Source organism: Nycticebus coucang, chromosome 6, assembly GCF_027406575.1.
Source record: "Nycticebus coucang isolate mNycCou1 chromosome 6, mNycCou1.pri, whole genome shotgun sequence".
Lineage (NCBI taxonomy): Eukaryota > Metazoa > Chordata > Mammalia > Primates > Lorisidae > Nycticebus > Nycticebus coucang.
In genome coordinates this window covers 29787411-29807387 of record NC_069785.1, presented here as the reverse complement: position 1 = coordinate 29807387, position 19977 = coordinate 29787411, and the positions used below count along the sequence as shown (strand labels likewise).

Genomic DNA, 19977 nt, shown 5'->3' with positions numbered 1-19977 from the left:
CAGGGAACAGCAGGATGGAGAGCATCAAAGGAAAGCAGAGAGGGTGAGATAGCACTCACCAAGTCTCTTCCCCTTCTTTCCCCAAAACACATGGCAGCAGTGATGGGTTTAGGGGATAGTAGTACAGTGGTAGCGGTGACAATAGCTTGGCCCTGGGGGCCCTCTCCATCCTTTATTCAGTCCCAATAAGTTAAAGGGTAAGGGTGGGGGCAGGGCCTCTTAGGTGAGGATGCTGCTAACTGAAGGTAGAAGTTCAGCCAGGTGCTCCATGATGTCCCCTGCCTGGCACAGTGGGTTGCCCTGCAGGTTGAGTAGGACCAGCCTGGAGCAGGAGGCAAGAGGCTGGAGTGCTGCAGGCTGCTGAAGGCCTTGGGGAATGTGTTAAGGAAAGCTTGTGGGCATCCCCCCACCTGTCTGTCTGCCCCTATGCATCCTCAGGAATGGGCACTGCTGCCTGAAAGTCTGTTTCATGGGCATGCTGTACACTTCCTTGAAGGGAGTAGAGCTCCAGGCAGCACCTGCAGGCATCTGCCCACAGGGGCCAAGCAGGAAGTACATGAACAGGTTGGGTGCGGTACAAGAGGAGTGGTGGAGACTGTGGCAAAGTGGAAACCTAGCTTGGTCCAAGGAGGCATTTAGCAGTGACCAAGGGCTGCCAGGTGGAAATCTTTTGCCAAGAGGCGAAAGATTGTTCTAACTTCCAATTTTTAAAAGAAGCATCAGAATTCTAGAATTTTTAAAAATATGAAACTTTCTGATTTTTAAAGTAGTACATGGGCCCCAAGAACATCTATAGGCTGCCCATTTACGAACTCTGGCTTGAGGAAGTCACATTCTGCAAGACTCCACCAGTGTAAGCCAATGACAGCCTTGTATAGCTCCCACTGCCAGAGCCCCTCTCTCCAGCCCAGCCTGCCTCAGGTGGTACCCACCAGGCTTACTGTCTTTCTCCAGGGTGGCCCCTCACCCTACCCGCTATCTGAAAGGCACCCCAAAGAAGGATACGGTTGTTGCACAGCAGCAGCTCCTGCAGCCGGGGCAGGTTGGTGACTCCATCCAGGGACTCTATGATATTATCATTGGCCTGCAGCACCTGGGGAGCAGGTGGCTTCAGCCTGGACTGGTATAGCAACTGAGGAGCCCAGGTTGATCAGCTTATGGTGCACAGAGGGGCTCATGGGTCAGGCTGGATGATGTTGGCGGGAAGTCAAGTGATCCTCCTGGACATCTCTGTGTAGGGTGGGCACACTTTGGAAGAAGGGGAAGAGGACCACCAAGGACAATAATGAAGGAATGAGTGCTTTACCTCAAGGCAGCGCAGGGCAGCCAGGGCAGGTGGCAGGGCTCGAAGACGATTATGTGACAAGTCAAGATGAGTGACCAAGAGCAGCTGTTCCAGGTGGCAGAGAACTGTCAGATCCTAAAAAACAGAAGGGTAATAGGCTGCCCAGTGAAACCTGGGAGAGGTTCCTCAGCACCATTTATTAAGTACCTGCTCTCTGTCCCTGCACAGGCCCTTGGGACCCCCAGCTGAGGACAGAACAGGCACAGTGGAAAGCTTACCTTATAGCCCATGGTGCTACCTGCTACATGTTACGGGAAAGTTAGCAAGTGGTGGAGGTGGGATGGGCAGTGGGGTGGTGTGAAGGGGTGGCCTGGAGTGTGGTAAGTGCAGCGGATATTGGAGAGCAAAGATACTAGTAGAAGCAGACCAGCTAAGTGTGTGGATGGGTTTGATGGGAGCAGAGGTGGGCTGTGGTGACGTCATAAAACTGGGAAGGACTAGAGACAGAAGAAAAGTGGAGCCTGGACTGCTTATCAGAAATCTCTACTCTATTTGGCCTTTAAGTGTTGGTGCCCACCCCAGGGTGAGAAGCATGGGAATGGGGGGTGAGGCAATGGGCGAGGGGTCACTTTGTAGGAAAAATTTATCTGTGACTGGTCTTGGGGAAGGGGCACCATCAGGGGCCCTAGTGATTGAGGATTTGACACTGAATGACAAGGAAAATGATGGGCCAAGTGACAGAAAGCAAGGCCAGGAAGAGGAGCAGGCTGCAAGGATGGAGTAGAATCCATCTGGATTATAAAGAAAGGTCTAGGAAGTCACCTGAGACTAAAGGCAAAGCCCAAAGCAGGAGAGGCTGGCAGTGAGCAGGCCCAGGGGACGGTGTGCCGCCCCTACCTTGTGAGCCAGGTACAGCACGCGCACCTCGGCGTACTCCATCTTGAGCACACTGTTCTCCAGCAAGAATTTGCTGCGCAGGTCATCCAGATATGCTGTCCGCATGGGGTCCACGGCCTGGAGGGGAGGGGGCAGGCCAGGCATGCATGTCAGCTGCCTCCCTCCTGCCCACTCCTCCCGCCCTGTTCCCAGAGGCCGCTTGCCTTGAGGGTCTGGAAGTACTGCAGTGTCTCCTTCTCATACAGTAGAGGGTCTAGGGCCCGCATCAGCAGGATGATGGTGAGTAGGCACCCTAGGGAGAGGGCAGGGAGGAAGAGGCTTTCTCCAGGATCCTCCTCTGCCTCCATCCTCTAGAGACCCTTCCTGCTCTCTCCAAGGGGCCACTCTGGAAAAAGGTCTTCTTAGTGGGGCTCTAGGGGCAGGCTCTCCGGGAGTACAGACTCACATTTATTTTCAGGTTCCAGCTCCTGCAGCTCCTTACAGGATTCAAGCTCAGACTGTAGCACCGTGGATTTCTCTACTGACAGCTCGTACCTAGGGATGGATGGGCAGGATGGGGAGGTGATGAGGCTAACAGCCTGAAGTACTGGCTGTTCCCAGTACCTAGACTAGGATCGTGTCCACAAAGCCCAGGCCACCTGCCCCAGTTGCCTGATGCCCCTCTTCTTGTTGATACCCTTCCCTGTCATCACCTGAATAGCTCCTCATCTGTGGTGGAGTCACGGCACCAGCATTCCTGGCGGCCTGAGGACAAGAGGCAGTGTTTATTGGAGGGGGCACCATGAGAAGAAGAGAGGGATGGGGGCTGCTGCAAAGGATCAAGGCTGCAGGCTGCCTCACCTTGAAATAGCACACATTCTTTCTGGGCATCGCCTGCTGTCCAAATGACACGAAAGCTGTGTTGGGGCAACTGGTCATTGAGGGAGGCAGCGGGCAGGTCGCAGAGCTGGGAGCACTGGGTCAAGGAAATGCCCCAGCCTCACCACTTTTCTGACTGTCCCACCCAGCCCAGGCTCCCATTTCTGTTCTACCAATCCTGGGATACCCAGACATGGCTGGGCCGGTTCCTGCCATCTGGGGTCCTCCACTCCACAATCAGGGGTGACTCATCAACCATGAGTAGCAAGGTCTCCATCCTGGAGCCCACCTGGCATGGGGACAAACAGAGACTGTCAGTCCCACCAGTACCACAATTCTATGATGCTCTCCAGCAAAAGCTGCAGCACTCACTAGAAGGGGCCGAGAGAAGGAGACGGTCAGACAGGCCTCGTCCCGGCTCACATGCAGGCAGCGCAGCGCATCCTGGGGGTCAGCTGCGGGGAGACACAGCCTCAGGTCTCCTTAAATCCTCTTCTACTCCTAAGCCCCAAACGCTCAGCCTCTGCCCTCTCTGCTTACCTCGGCCCAGAAGCCAGCGGTGATAGAACCAGGCACTCTGATCATTGGGGTCAGTGAAGAAAGCATTCTGCACCAGCTCCAGCTCTGCCGGGCATGGGGCCATGGTCAGGATATTGGTGGCTGCCCTGTCCTTGGAAGGTCTCCACCCGTCAGTCCCACTGATATGCTGGGCTTGCACAGGGGCTGCATATGTCAGTATTATCTTCCCCATCAGTAGATGGAGCTCCCTGAAGCCAAGGAATGAGTCTCACGTACCCACAGTGCCAGGTACAAAGTAGGAGCTCTAAACCCCAGTGAGCAGCTCAGGAGCAAGGCCAGTCATCAGGGCAGGGAGATGCAGCCACAGAGTCCTCCCCAGCACTGTGACCCTGCTTACCTTTGAGAAGCACATCCTCAGGGAGGCGCCCCTGTGGTCCAGAGTCTGGCTGAGGGTGCAGCTGGGGCAAGAGGCAGGAGCGGTAATGCCAAGAGGAATAGTTGGAGAAGTTTCGGGTGATGAGGCTATCAGTAAAGGCTAGCTCTTCTGCAGGGGGCACAGCTGCCTGTGCAGCCAGAAACCGCCGATAGTCCCAGCAATGAACTGAAGGGATGAGGTGACAACTTGTCTTAGAAGCAGAGGAAGAGGAGCTACCTGGCTGGTGCTCCACAGCGTTCCCTTGGAGACACCCTAGAAACACCTTAATGCACTCAGTGGAGCATGCATTTGGCTCTATCATCCCTTTAAGCACCAGCTCAGTGGGCCCATCCTGGCTATTACTCCCCACTCTCGGCCTTAGTGAGGTCCCAGTGTTAGGATGTAGGGCAGATGAGGGCAGTGGAGACAGAATCTGAAGGCACGTACAGTTACGCTCATCAACTTCCAGGAAGCGGGCGCACAGCTCTAGCTCCCGGGTCCAATTGGGCTCAGGCAGTCGTCCCAGCAGCCAGTAACGGTGGTGCCAGGTACCATAGGACTTAGGATTCACCCTCAGGCAGCTCTCCAGGAAGCTCAGTTCAGCCTTCACCAGAGTGGCCAACTCTTCAGGGGACCTGCACCCACAGGGCAAGGGGAGTCAGGGCCCTGCTACATCCAATCTCAGCTCATCCTAAATTTCTGCACCCAGCCCTCCACTGCCCCCTGGCGGCCCTATTTCTCTTCCACCATTGGACCCAGGCAGGGTGGGGCGGGCGGGGCGGGGCGGAGCAGGGCCGGGCAGGGGCAGGGCTAGGGCAGTCTTACCGGACCTCGAACTCCTACATACTTTTGGGTCTCCAGCTGCAGGAGAACCTCTCGTCGGCAGTTCCAAAGGGTGGCAAAATCAGGGTTGGCTCCCAGAATCTGGCTTGTCAGTTCCAGTACTGACTCATCCAGCTCACCAGCCTGGCGCTGAGAAGATAGGTGGCAGGGTCAGAGATCATATAATTCCCCTACCATTGAGCTAAATAACATAAATGTAGAATCATGCAACACTCTGTGAATCCCATACTATACAACGGGTACAATTAATCGTGCTTTACAGCTTTACAGGTGTTCTCTCATTTAACCTTCACAGTAGTCGTATGCAGTAGGTGCAATTATTAGCCCCATTTTACAGGTGAGCAAACTGAGGCCCAAAGAGATTCAGTAATTTGCCCAAGGTCACACAGCTAGTGACAGAACCCAGACTTGGATCCAGGCAGTCTGACCCTAGGGCTCTGCTCTTAGCCTCTGAGCAATACTAAGGGGGCTGCCTGAGGTGGGAGCTATCTCTGAGGGCCCCACCTTCTGGAAGACGGCCTGGGTGGCTGACTGGTATAGCTTCAGCTTTTGCTCCCGCTCTAGCCTTTTGGCTTCCGCCTGCTCTTCTGATGTCTTCACCTTCAGGCGCCCGTGCTACAAGGATGAGCGAGTTGGAAGAGTGCAGGTCACCTTGCAGGGGCAGACCTGCAAAACCCCCGACTGAGGAGTCACAGGTTCACATTGGGCAAGCGAAGTATGGCCACTCGGGACGAGGGCCTGGGCATGCAGAGGTGAGGGGCTGGGCTCAGGGTTCTCACCATGGTGCCGGCTCAGGGTTCAGGACAGGGGAAGGGTCCGGTGGCAGCTTGTGAAGTCTAGGGAGAGAAGTGTCAATCATGGAGCCCCGTCCCTGATAGCTCCGCCCACAGCTGAGCCCAGGAAGCCGCACGTGTGCCCTGGGCGGAGACCCCTGGAGTGTAAAGGGGTCCAGGAAGAGGAACCCCCAAGTCCAGGCGGAGGCGACCACCCGGATTGGGATGTCCACCCGCTTAGCCCTTCCATCAATCCGTCGGGCCAGAGCCCGATTTGGGAAATCTGGACGATGCGGACCACTCCGCGCCCAGGAGGCTGCCGCTACTCGCCCGCCGCGCGGCTTCCAGGGACCCCCACCCCCTGCGGGCGGACCCACCTGCACTGGGAGGAGGCGCAGGGAAAGCGGAGCCGCGTCCGCCACCGAGCCCGGGCGCTGGCTAGAGCGGCGGAAGCGCAGCGCCCTCTGCAGGCCTGGGGAGGGGCCCGCGGCAGAGTAGGCCAGCTCAGGAGGCGCGGCGCCGTGAACCTGGTAGTCTGCTGATGAGTGCAAGTGCGCACGCGCAACTGTGGTGTGCGCGTGAAATGAGCTGGCACCGTTCTAGTCCGCCGCTCAAACTGCTAGCTAGCTGAGTGGGCGTCTCCGACGACCGGAAACCCACACCCTCACTGCTCCACTGACTTCGTTCTAGCCTCACCCGGCCACCCACTGGTTGTCAATTCTAATGGAGTTTCCTGTCCTTGTCTTCCCTGGCCTCTGCAGCATTTGTTTGCTCCTGACATCTTCATACTTCATCCTGGCTCCCCTTCCTGCCCCTCTGCCTCTCTCTTCTCGTGATGCTTCAACCTCCAAATGTTGGTGACCTCTGGGACTCTTTCCTCACTGCCTTTCACTTCACACACTTTTCCTGGGAAAACGTTTAAAAATCTAATCCTTCAGCTACTTAGAGTTGGAGGTCCCTAGACTCTGTTTTGGGTCCTCAAGTCTTCTGGTACCACACTCTCTCTGGGTGACTTCATCTACACTCACGGTTTTAATTACTACCTGTAAGTTGATCACACCCACATTTATATCTCCAGCCAAGATGTCTTGCAAGAGTAAATAATAATAAATAATGTACATGCACGCACATACCCAAAATCCTATTGGCTATGAGTGTCCCAGAGACCTGTCAACTCCAAAAGTCAAAAGGCATCATTGTCTCCCATCCTGTCTAAACACTGGCCTTTATGTTTCCTATTGTAGTAAATGGCATTATTTCTTCCCCCACTTTTTTTTTTTTTTTTTGAGACAGAGTTTTACTCTGTCGCCCTCCTTAGAGTGCTGTGGCTCCAACTCCCCGGCTTAGGCGATTCTCTTGCCTCAGCCTCCCGAGTAGCTGGGACCACAAACGCCTGCCCGGATATTTTTTGTTGAAGTTTGCCAGGGCTGGGTTCGAACCCGCCACCCTCCGTGTATGGGGCCAGCGCCCTACCCAATGAGCCACAGGCGCGGCCCACTTCTCCCACTTATTAATTTCTCTTAAATACTGTCTTCATTCCCATTGTGACTAAGAGTTCAAGCTCCTCATTTCTTCCCTGGGTCATTGAACATCTTTTCAATGTTCTCTATCTCTCCTCTCTTCCCCTTTGTTATCAGTTCACCCTCTTTGCTGCTCATTCTCTCTAAAATGCAGATTTGATGTTATGTTTTTGCCTAAAAGCTCTGAGTGGCTCCCTTTCAGGGGAGAGTTTGATTCTCTCTGCTTAGCACATTAGGCCTTTGGCAATTGGGTCCTGCCCACCATCTGGCCATATGTCCTGCTTGGCCCTGTTAAAACTTTTTCATTACAGCTTATAGAGCTTCTTGCCTTTTCCTAAACATATTACCTGTTTCCTCTTCCTGACTCTCCTTCCTCCATACCTCTCCTTGCCACAGTAACCCTGTTTATCTATAAGATTTAACTCAAGTGTCACTTCCTGGAAATTCTTTTTTTTATTTTTTTTTTATTTTTGGCCGGGGCTGGGTTTGAACCCGCCACCTCTGGCATATGGGACCAGCGCCCTACTCCTTGAGCCACAGGCACCACCCACTTCCTGGAAATTCTCAAAATGCCCCAGTCTGATTCGACAGACCTTCATGTGTGCTGTCAAGGATAGCTTCTTTCCCTGTAGCTACTGTAGCTCTGGGTTTGTGTGCCAGCATCTCCTATCAGATTGAAAGTTCCTGGAGGGTAGGAACCATGGTTTTTTGACCTTGTATCTCTAATACCTTGTCCTGGTTCTCAGTGGCTATTCAGTAGTACTTTGAAGGACTGAACCAGAAGCCACAAAGTGAGGGCTGGCTTGAATGTACGTAACAGTGAGTGCTGTTGGCATTCAGGGATGGAAGAGATCCATGTGGCTCAGAAAGGTTTCCTAGTGGAACCTTCATGAGTTCAAGGTGGGATCTGTGCGTGTGTATGTGTGTGTGTGTTTGAGAGAGAGAGACAAAGACAGAAAGACAGATCTTTTTGACTAATGTGTGTCCTGGAGGCATGTGTGTGTTTGTAACTTACTCCTAGGTAAGAACACATTGCTTTAAATATTTGTATATCCTGGGTGCGCCTGTGGCTCAAAGGAGTAGGCCGCCGGCCCCATATGTCGGAGGTGGCAGGTTCAAACCCAACTCCGGCCCGAACCGCAAAATAAATAAATAAATATTTGTATATCCTTCACACATTTCCTAGCCTCTGGAACTATGTGTTAATTACCCACCATATACTCTGTCCTTTCTTAGGTTCTGTAAGAAGTTATAAAGGAAAAGAGACACTTTTCTTGGGCTTGTGTACTTACAGTCCCAGTGAGGAAAAAGTTACACTCCTTATTGGTTATCTTTAGGTCAGGCACTATGATGGGAGTTTTGCATATATGAGGTATGTGCACACACACAAGATCACACATGGAGGCAGTAGTTGGAATGATTAAGAACACAGACTCTGGGTCCCGGCTGTCTGGATACAAATCCCAATTTTGCCACTTACTGGCGGTGGCAAGTTATTCAACCACTGTGTTGAGTTTCCCCTGTGTCTCAATTTCTTCAGCAGCATCATAGGAAAAATAATATTACCTAGCTACTAGGATCGAAGTTAAGATTAAATAAAAGAATCTATATGATGTGCTTAGCACAGTGCCAGTACTGAGTAAGGTCTCAGTAAATAGTAATAGAAGACATAATAATAATTATTATTTCTAATCCTTTTGACAAACATACAAGGAAAATGAGGCTCAGAAAGACTAAGTAACTTGCTAACGGCCACCTGTGTCATAAGGGTGATCAAATGAATCCAGCCCTCCCACCTTACTGTAAGCTTTTTTGCATTATTTTTGGCTACCACCTGCTGTTGTTTCATGCACCATGCATACTCACCTGTACAACCAGATACCTGAGAACACAGATGCCCACAGGTGCAGACTTGCTAGATACAATCTGACATCATAGTCACAAAGGGAGGAGTAAAGGGGGTGGATGAAGGCTGAGACAGGAATGAAATAGTTTTTAGTGATTAGCAATCTTGAAACTGGTAAGTTTGAGTCAAGAAGGCTTAAGAGAGGAAGTGAGTCTCATGAAAAAATCTACATCTGGGAAGGCAGGGCCTCGGCAGGAAGGGCATTTCAGGCATGTAATATGATGTGAAGGTAGGGGAGAGAAAGCCAAACAAACCTTAGATGGCTGGCAGAGGGAAGCTGAGCCAGGTGTCTTTGGAGATAAGAGCAGTGGAACTGATGACAGACCTCTTGCTTGAAGGCAAAAGGAGCTGTCAGGAGTTAGTTTGGCCTCTGCTGTGAGATAAGAACCATGCAGGTGTCTGAGAACTGCAATCTGAATAATGTTTGAAGAAGGTTTTTTTTTTTTTTTGAGGCAGAGCTTCAAGCTATCGCCCTGGATAGAGTGCTATGGTGTCACAGCTCACAGCAACCTCGAACTCCTGGGCTTAAGCAATTCTCTTGCCTCAGCTCCCAAGTAGCTGGGACTATAGGCACCCACCACAACGCCCAGCTATGTTTTGGTTGTATTTGTCATTGTTTGGCAGGCCCGGGCCGGATTTGAACCCGCCAGCTCTGGTGGATGTGGCTGGCGCCTTAGCTGCTTGAGCTATAGGCACCACCCTGAAGAAGAGTTTTTACTGCCCTCTATGTAGACAAAGGAATAAGCAATAACAGTATTGGTAGCATCCCACACATCTTAATTAATGCACTCACTACCTATGAGAAGTAGGTATTATTGTCTATACTTTACAGTAAAGTAACAAGCATCTAATGGGTTCACAGAGGTTAAGTATCTCGCCTAAAGTCACACAGCTGGGAGGAAACAGCCCAAAATTCAAATCAGAGCCTGGATGCCTGTCTGCTGCATAGATGGGAGCAGCCATTGCCAGAGGCCTGAACTTGACCTTCTTGAAGGCCTGGTGTCTTCACTGTGCCAATCCATTTTCTGCTCTTGCTCCCAACACACACACACACACACACACACACACACACACACACGCTTGTTGGGGTCCCATCCCCGGGGCAGGGTCCACGGAGACTTGTGGAACTGGTGCGACCAACTGAAGAAATATAAAGTTAGGAATGACAATAAAGAAAGAGACATGAGGCTTGGTGCCTGTAGCACAGTGGTTATGGCACCGGCCACATGCACTGAGGGTAGCGGGTTCAAACCCCTCCCAGGCCAGCTAAACAAGGATGATAACTGCCACAAAAAAATAGCTGGACATTGTGGTGGGCGCCTGTAGTCCCAGCTACTTGGGAGTCTGAGGCAAGAGAATCACTTAAGCCCAAGAGTTGGAGGTTGCTGTGAGCTGTGACACCATAGCACTCTACTGAGGGCGACATAGTGAAACTCCGTCTCAAAAAAAAAAAAAAAAAAGAAAAGAAAAGAAAGAGACAGGACAGGAGACACAGAATAAAATTTTTAAAGTGGGAATTCAGGAGATCATCGCCCATTTGTGGGCTCTGGCACTCAGCTTTTATTCAAATCTCTTTGCCCAGGTGGTAAACTGAGGTAGGGAACAAAGACACCAGCAGTTTCTCCGAGTGAGCATATCAGCTCCTATTGTTATTAACTTTAAGGATTTGAGCAGTTTTGAGAAATCTGAAACTTGAGCCTTGTTGGGGGGGTGGGGGGCAGCCTCCTATCTAGAGTCACATACACAGATTCCTAGGGAGGTGGTAAACTCGGCTAGTTCACTGTGGAGTAACACACCACTGGCTTTAATCTCCTCTGAGGAATGGGTGGGAGCGAGGCATTTTCCTCTCATCACAACCACAGAAGATTTTCCTCTGCGATAAGGGATATAAGCCCTCCAGCCCATATCTCAGGGCTCCAGCTGTTCCCTTGGTCTCTGCCTCAGGCAAATATAAATCTCCACAGTGGATATCTGCTTTGTCTGTTTAATGGGCAGGAAATGACCTAGATGATGTATCTTTTCTAGGACTTGCACAGCCTCTTCTATGGCCATTGTTTTCCCTCAGAGTGTTCACAGACTCAGCAGGGGTATTTGTGTAAGCTGTATTCCCAATAGGCCAGAGATTCAGGAAGAGCTGAACTTCCTGAAACTTGCTCAGATAAGAAATTTAGCAATGGGACAGCACCTGTGGCTCAGTGGGTAGGCTGCAGACCCCATGGGTGGCAGGTTCGACCAGGCCCTGGCCAAACTGCAACAAAAAATAGCTAGGCATTGTGGCAGGCGGCTGTAGTCCCAGGTACTCAGTAGGCTGAGGCAAGAGAATCACCTAAGCCCAGGAGTTGGAGGTTGCTATTGAAGGAAAGTACTACCATAAGAATGTGACCACCTCTCGCCCCCTACCATGAGAATGTGACCTTTTGTAACTGTTCCAGGAGATAGCCCCGAGCTGAAGCAGATAAAAGGGCTAAGCAAATGTTTAACTGTTAATCTTGTCTTAAGACAGCTGAGTAATGAACCAGAGTTCTTCTTATCTAGAAAGCCCCTGCTATGTCTGCTACCCCTCCCTACTTTGTGGTTAAAGCCCCTGCTATGTCTGCTACCCCTCCCTACTTTGTGGTTTTTGCCTTTATAAGCTTGTAAAACCTGCTGTTCGGGGCTTAACTCCTCTGCTCCTGAGAGAGTTACGAGCTAAGCCCCAGCATGCTGGAATAAAACCCTCTTGCTAATTGCATCAAGTGCCGTCTCTTGCAGTTGATTGGGGTCGTTGCGGTCCAGGACAGAGTGGGGGTCTTGTCCCAAGTCTTTCAGCTATGAGCTGTGATGCCACAGCACTCTAGCAAGGGTTACAAAGTGAGACTCTGTCTCTAAAAAAAGAAAAGAAAAGAAATTTATTGATGGCTGGCTTAAAGGTAAACTAGCTGACTTTTCTTATTTTGACCCCTTCATCTTACTTTTTATTTATTTTTTTCTGGACATATTTTTGTTTATTATTATTAAAAACAAATTATAGGCTGGGCATGGTGGCTCATGCCTGTAATCCCAGCACCCTGGGAGGCTCAGGCAGGAGGATCGCTTGAGCTCAGGAGTTTGAGAGCCTGAGCAAGAGCAAGACCCTGCCTCTACTAAAAATAGAAAAATTAGCCATAGTGGATGCCTGTAGTTTCAGCCACTCAGGAGGCTCTTGGGACAGGACGATCACTTGAGTCCACGAGCTTGAGGTTTCTGTGAGGTAGGCTGGGCAACAGAGCAAGACTGATCTCTAGGAGGCCAGGCAGTCTTATGTCTACACTGGAAAACAAAGGTAGATATGCAGGAATTCATAGCCCTCAGCCTGCCCCATGCTCCTTCCTGCCATGGCGTCACAGCTCACAGCAACCTCCAGCTCTTGGGCAAGCGATTCTCTTGCCTCAGCCTCCCAAGTAGCTGGGACTACAGGCACCCGCCACAACACCCTGCTATCTTTTTGTTGCAGTTTTCATTGTTTAGGTGGTCCAGGGTGGGTTCTAACCCACCACCCTTGGTGTATGTGGCTAGCGCTATAACCTCTGTGCTACAGGTGCCGAGCCCAGCTTACTTTTTAATTTTCCCTTTTCCTTGGGGTGCCCTCCCCTGCCAAGGACGGGGTCTTCATTCCCCATTCTGCCTGCACACACTCACGCTCACAGTGCCTCTGGTCACAGCCCAGAGGTGGTTTGGAGGAAGGAACATGATTATGAGCCCCGGGGCCGGCCTCTAGTCAGAGCTTGGCCAGAACCCATGGTCTGGAGGCAGAGGTGTAAGCAGGCAGCAGGCACCAGAGCTATCACTGGGTCGTGTGTAGCGTGTGGCAGTGTGTGTGTTCATGCAATCACTTGATAGTTAGCATCAGAGCCAGGCCTAGAGTATTCTGGGAACCAGGTATCCAGGGCTGGGCCAGAAAGACAGGTCTCTGCCTCTGGACCTTACAATACTGTCCAATAGCACTTTCTGTTCCAATAGGATGTACAGTTGCCATTGCCCCATGCGGCTAGTGTGACTGAGGAACTGAATTTTTAATATTGTTTAAGTGAAATTAATTTAAAATTAAATAGCTACATGCTACTAGAGGCTAGTATCAGACAGAACAGGTCTCCTGGGTGAGACAGGCAAGCTGGAGTAGGGCAGGAGCCCCTGGTGGTCCACAGAAGGGGCACTTCACCCAGAATCAAGTTCGGAGGAGATCGTTCTGGATCTGGTGATGTGTAGTGCCTTACATTTTTTTTCCCTCTTAACTCTTGGTGGTGCTTCTTTGATCCTTCTGTAAAAGTTGTCAATGAAGCATAACATATGGACTAAACGTGGGCAAATGCTAAGCACAGAGCCCTAATGAGGCACAGGGATGGGAGAGAGGTTTAGTTGGGGAACTGGAAACACGATGTGTGGAGGTCAGTGTGGGCAGGGGTTGGAAGGCTCCTCCTCAGGACTATTCTGACAGAACGTGGAATCTAGATCCATGTTCCTGAGGGCTGGGGTGGGGCGGGATCGAGGTGGGGAGGACAAGGGCGATTTCTGAGGAATATTAGGCAGGATTTGGTAGCAGGTAGGACTGAGATGCAGGGACAAAGGCAACTCCAGGGTAGACTTGCAGGTTATAAAGCCAAAAGACTTGACAGTTTGTGCTGTGCACTGAGGTCTTGGGATGTGGGTGGGGCAGGGACGGTTGTGTGAGAAGAGAAGGCACTGCTTCTGACACATTCAGTTTGATTTGGAGATGTCCTGAGGCAGCAGGAAATACTAGCCTGCAGAGAGGCTTGAGAGGTCAAAGCAGAAGAGGCCAGGGCTGCAGGTGGAGATTACCACACAGCAGGGAATCGTTGCTTCAGGAGCATGGGGGTAGAGGGGAGGTGAGAGAACCCACAAAGAAGCTTTAGTAGAGCATGGTGAGGGTAGGGCTGAGAGAGGAAGTGGGGGAAAGGAAGAAATGGAAACAGAAAGAAGAGAACGTCTTCTTTTGAAGCCATTATTAATGAGAAAGAATTATGACTAACTGCTTTATAGGCATGATGACATGAAACTGGGACTCTGCCCAAGCACACAGCTCAGAAGCAGTAAAGCTGGATTCAGGCTGGCTGATTTCAGACGACACACTCTTCCTCACTTTCTCTCCAGTCTCACCTTGCCCACCGTGCTCTGCTGAAGCTGGCCATGGCAGGGAATGTGGAGCAGCGTAGAAGGAGGCCCCCCAGAGCTCTCTGGGAAGTTGGGGTGGAGGGTCCAGCTGCTGGCCTCATGGGAAGGGGCCAGCAAGCACAGCCAACTTGGGCTTGAAGTTCTGGATCTCCTTGGGGCCTTAGCTCAACAGGCTATCAAGTGATCAGTGCTCAGATATTGGATGGGGGACACAGGGAAGTCAAATGTGGGGGAGCTGGGGCTCAGCATGAGTGTGGTCAAGGAAATGAAAAGGGAAGAGCAGAGCAGGTCACTGCTGCTGAAGCTTCCCCACAGCACAGAGGGAAGTGTCCAAATCTTGTCTCTTGCAACAGGGACCCTGCTCTGACCCCAGCTTCCTGATTCTTTCTAAACCTGACCACCAGAGCAGGACATCAGAGCAAAGGAGGGCTCAATGGATCCCCAGTGACCCAGAGATACTCTGAATCATGCACAGAGGTGGGGCCAGGGCTGAGAACCAGATTTCTGAATGACTATTTCGGTGCTTTTGCACCCATCAACCCTATCTCAGGATATGTTGAGCAACTAAATGGTGAACTGTGAATAGGATGATAACAGTATAGTTACAACTGGTAGGACATCCATCCCCAAATACTATGTAGTAATAATTAATGTGTCTTTGTCGACCTGGAGGGAAGTCCCTAGTGATGACATTTTTTTCAGTGACATGTTGGATGAACACAAAGGTGCCACTCTCATAACTGAAGATTGTGGACATATAGTTGGGAGGAACACTAAGTGATGGAATCTGGCCTGATTTGGTGGCTAGCTTTGACCAGATGGTATTGAATGGGAATAGAGTTAGGGTTTGTTTTTCTGGTCCTCAAGTAATCAGCTGCTTGAGAGCAAGATGTGTAGGAGGTGAACAACAACAAAGTGTGAAGACAGAGGGATTCCAGTTGGCACAGGGTTGGTAATAGCCAACCTGTGACTTGTTTGCCAAAGGCATTCGAATGAAATGGGGCTTATAGGCCCCAGACTCTGAGATCATTTGACTCTAGTGGGAGTGTGTGGTCCATTTTCAGAGTCCTGAGGGAGAAATTAGGAGAGCCCATGATTGGAGGAGGACAGGGAGATGTTGAACTGGGAGAGAAGACTCAAGGGACAGATGTTATAATGAGACCAGTGAGTTAGCCAGGCATGGAGGTGCACAGCTGTCATCCCAGCTACTGGGGGGCTGAAGCAGGAGGATCGCTTGAGCCCAGGGATTTGACATTGCAGTGAGCTATGGTAACACCACTGCACTCTAGTCTGCGTGATGGAGCAAGACTCTGTCTTAAAAAAAAATGGCCAATGATTGGCGGCGCCTGTGGCTCAGTCGGTAAGGCACCGGCCCCATATGCCGAGGGTGGCGGGTTCAAACCCGGCCCCGGCCAAACTGCAAACCAAAGAATAGCTGGGCGTTGTGGTGGGCGCCTGTAGTCCCAGCTACTCGGGAGGCTGAGGCAAGAGAATCGCTTAAGCCCAGGAGTTGGAGGTTGCTGTGAGCTGTGTGAGGCCACGGCACTCTACTGAGGGCCATAAAGTGAGACTCTGTCTCTACAAAAAAACAAAAATGGCCAATGAGTGGAGTGAATGAAGACTCATTATGAGGAAGGACATTTCTTCTTTTCTCTCTCTTCTTTCCTCCCTCCCTCCATTCTTTTTCTTCTTTCTCACTCTCTATTTTCCTCCTTCCGTCCCTCTTTCCCTCCTTCCTTACTTTCTTAATTTTTTTCTCTTTCTGACTCTTCTAGAACAAAAAGGATTTCCTAATATTTCAGCTGCCGAAAGGTGGAATGGGCCTCAATGAGACATGGTAAGTTCACCATTGTGAGAAGGAATCAAACACGAGTTGGTCAACCACTTTGTGAGAATATTGTAGAGGACATTCAAGGACCCGAGTCTCTTCACCCTGAAGTTCTGAAAAATTTTGATCCCTGGGATGGGCCAGGGTAGTAGAGTGACTCAGAGCCCAAGAAGGTCCTCCACACTGCCCATTCTCCCAGGGTCCTGGGGTTCCTTGACCAGTTGGTCTGAGTGCTTGGATTCTTTCCTCCTGGCTCCCCACTTCCTTCTGAGTCAGGCTGGAGAAATTCCTTGATAGTGGACTACTGTATACCCACAACATACTTACTGGCTGGGGCAGAGGAGGGAACAGGGTGGCTGATGAGAGTAGAGGGCAGGGCTCAGGGCTGGGCCTAGAAGACAGAAGGGCCTCAGAGGGAAAGTCCCTTCCATACAGGATCCTATTTCACCCGGGGTGTGGTAGATGCTGACTCAGGTTGGCATCCCTGGGAGAAGAGTTGAAGGAAAAGCAACCAGGAAATGGGACTGAAAAGCTGGAAAAACTTCTTGGGCAGCTAGACTGGAGCCTCTATTATAGAAGCCAGGCACTGCATGGTGGCTTAAAAATTGCCCCGAGTCGGTGACTCACACCTATAATCTTAGCACTCTGGGAGGCCGAGGCAGGCAGATTGCTTGAGGTCAGGAGTTCCAGACCAGCCTGAGCATGAGCAAGAGCAAGACCCTGCCTCTACTAAAAACAAAAAAAAAATCATCCAGGTGTTGTGGCAGGTGTGTCTAGTCCCAGCTACTCAGGAGGCTGAGGTAGGACGATTCCTGGATTCCAAACTTGAATCCAGAAGTTTGAGGTTACTGTGAGCTAGGCTGACACCCTGGCACTCTCAAAAAAAAACAAACAAAACATTACCCAGAGCTCTGGTGTGGCTGGGAATGTAGCCAAGAAGCTTGCAGCCTGGCAGGGCCACTGCATACCTCCAGGGGGAACCATTACATATATAATGTGATTGGTGCCAGGAGGCAACAGCCCTGAAGTTCTACATCAAGTTGGAAATAACAGCCATGGAACGAGGTGAGACTGGGGTCCTGGGGAAGGATGAGAAGCTCCTGCTATAGATAAGAAAAGTAAATAACTGATCTCAGTAAGAGGAGCTGCTCCTTTTGGGGAGGACTCAGCCCTCACTTTTTCCTTGTCCCACCGATCCATTCAACAATAGTGACCAAGAGCCTTCTGTGCTGGACACCATGCTAAGATGGGGGCTGTGGCAGTGAGCCAGACAAAGATACAGTCCCTTTCCTCATGAAGTTCACAGCCTAGTGTGGGACTGTCCAACAGAACTTTCTGGGTGATAGAAATAATCACATAAGCAACTGCAAACTTATAACCCTGCCAACTGCTCTGCCTTTATAGAGAGGCATGTGTGCTGGGTAAGGACCTAACTGGTCGGTTGCCTTATCTGGGGCTGGGGACAGGTTTCCTGGAGGACATAAGCCCAGAGTGGGCTGGAGGTGAGCAGGAACCCTGGAGTGCCTCTCAGTGCCAGGGTTTCTGGTGCCAGTTAGAGCTGATCATGGGGTGCAGCACCCCCTTCCACTCTTGCTGTGCATGATTCAAGGAGATTCATTTGACTACATTTTCCCTCACCTAGCAAGGCATCATGGTGGTTGCACAACAAACATGTAATTCAGCCAGTCATCAACCAACAATCATTGAGTACCAGTACAGCTCAATATACAGCAGTGACGGAGACAGACAAGGTCCCTGCTGTCGTGGAGCGTATATTCTAGTTTGGGAGATAGATCCTGTAGGAAAAAATACAGACAAAAGGTGATTTCAGGGAATCATAAGTGCCATGGGGAAGTTAAGCAGGGTCTTAAGGTACTAGGACAAAGGGGAGGGAGGCTGGGAAAAAATGAATGAGGGAATGAAGAAATGGGGAGCTATGGAGGCCAGCACAGCCTTGTAGGCTGCACCTCACAAAGCTGGTTGGAAGATTAGGAGAGGAGTCATGGAGCTTAGCTTCCCAGGGTGGAGAGCATGGGTAGGGCAGGAGGTCAGGGGTGGCTGCACTCCAGACCTCATGGCCAGGCCTCAGGGCACCAGGAGGGAGTAGATGGGGAGTCGTGCTCAGAATTCAGGGTAAAGAAGGTTGGAATTGCTGACAGAAGCAATGCTGTGTCCCCATGTCATAAGTCAGGCTTAAGCTTTGAGGCAAAAGACACACTGAGGGAGGTGGGAGTGGGGAGGACCTGGAGTAGCCTCCCTAGGTACCCTATCCTTGACCCCGGGGCCCAAGCAGGAGGCACTAAGGCTGAGGTATGCCTTGGGAGCCAAGGCCAAGGACCTGTGGATATCAGAGAGCAGTGACTCCTCTAGGGGTCAGTCCTGGGACACAGATACTGCCATAGCCTGGCCCAGCCTACCTGTCTCCAGGGAGGGGCGGTGGGGCCCTCACCAATGGGTCCCACTCAGCCTGTGAGCTCAGCCCCAGGGCTCCAAAGCTGTTCAGTTCTTTGCTGAAGGTTTCAAAGGTTCTGTGTGTGGGAAAGGGGACAGGGAGGGTCCAAGACCCAGCTTCTGATGTCACTGTAATCCAGGAAATGGATGAGGACAGCCATGGCTCTAATGCTCGTAAAGAGCCAAGTGAACATCATAGGAGGAGGTTCCCCAGAATGGGGCAAGAGCAAGGGCAGAAGAAACCAGGGCAGCTTCTAGGAGGTGGAGATGGGCCTGGTGATATAACTTCTTGCAGGCAGCAATGGGGTTGGGACCTGGGTAGGAGAGGAATGCACCGTGCTCCAAAGCTCGAACAGCTTGAGCAGAGGTGCAGAGGAAGGGAAGTGTAATCAAGTTTAGCAAAGGGCAAGACTGCAAGACTGCAAGACTGAACTTGGCCAGGTCTTTCAGGCTGAGTGAACTTGGAAATGCTTTCTCCATTCTGCCCAGCCCCTAGCCCTCTTGTTGCCAAAAATTAAAGGCCTTCAAAGTCACAGCCAGAGTATAAGGCAGCAGAGATGCAGCAGTGTGCGGCAGGAGAAAGATCTTGCCCTCCAGATTTGTACAGATTTATTTGAGTTCAGACTCCTTTGCTATGGAGGCTTGTGAGCTGGACAAGTTACTCAACTTTTTCGAGCCTCAGTTCCCTCAGCTGTAACAGAGTACTTACCTTATAGGGCAGATGGAAAAAGTAAGGTCACCCTAGGTGGAGTGTTCAGAACCGAAGAAACCTGAATTCCCTGAGCATCTATAGTAACATGGGTCTCAGCTGTGTTAAAGTGACAGTGAAAGGCTGAGTCCTTTGCTGCCTCTTGTACAAACTTCTCTAGGGACACTCAGGTTGTATCTATTCTGGCTTTGCTCGTTTCTTCTGGAGCCACCTCTCCAACCAGGGAAGAGCCAAGACCTCATCACCCTCTGCTGGGGGTGTATGTGTTGGTATTTGCTAACAGAAATTGCACAAAACTGACCCCACTTCCTCCCTCCGTCTCTTTCTCAGCATTCCTTGTGGGCTCCCACACTTCCAAAGGCTAAGACAGGGTCCCCATCTCTTTCAGATTTCCCATTATCAAGTTAAGGACAGGCAGCTTCCACATCTTCTCCACTCCTGGCACTCAAGTTCAGGCAGGCTGGTACCCTTTGATGAGCCTGTGCTGGGCCCTGGCTGGGGAAACGGTTCATCCCCACAGCTGGCCCACCGCTGAGTCCCCTGGTGCTCTGGAGTGGAGGGCCACTGCCAGTGGCATTGCACAGAGAGCTGCAGAACTCTCAACTCATGAAAACTCCATCCCAACCTCAAAAGAAAAGGCTTGACCAAACTCTAGCACAGCTTCTAGCTGCAGAAGGCTGTGTCTCTAGGATGACCTCAGCCCCTTTTAAAGTGCCTGCTTGAGAAAGCTCAGTGCTGCCAGGAAAATTGTCCTAGCCTATGCCTGATGACAGGTCCCTAACCTGCTTTACCTAGAGCACTCACTGAAAGGGGCTTACATTGTCT

General features: G+C 51.0%; 1 protein-coding gene across 3 annotated transcripts; it reads right to left on the bottom strand.

The window, feature by feature from the left end:
• Positions 1-151: 151 nt before the first annotated feature.
• On the bottom strand, positions 152-6084 carry RABGGTA (Rab geranylgeranyltransferase subunit alpha). 3 transcript variants are annotated; one of them, XM_053593431.1, is made up of 17 exons: positions 5968-6072; positions 5597-5653; positions 5322-5432; positions 4822-4946; positions 4422-4609; positions 3957-4160; positions 3581-3664; positions 3413-3495; positions 3228-3329; positions 3023-3128; positions 2875-2926; positions 2628-2716; positions 2386-2474; positions 2183-2299; positions 1307-1420; positions 1006-1093; positions 152-368 (listed from the first exon to the last, which is right to left on the bottom strand). In XM_053593431.1, the coding sequence occupies exons 2-17, from the start codon at positions 5597-5599 to the stop codon at positions 220-222; spliced, it is 1704 nt and encodes a 567-aa protein (XP_053449406.1). In that variant the 5' UTR covers positions 5600-5653; positions 5968-6072; the 3' UTR covers positions 152-219. The 3 variants fall into 3 exon arrangements, with proteins under 3 accessions (XP_053449406.1, XP_053449407.1, XP_053449408.1); XM_053593432.1 differs by having other exon boundaries at positions 5597-6084; XM_053593433.1 differs by lacking the exons at positions 152-368; positions 5968-6072 and having other exon boundaries at positions 1093-1230; positions 5597-5950.
• Between the last annotated feature and the right edge of the window lie 13893 nt (positions 6085-19977).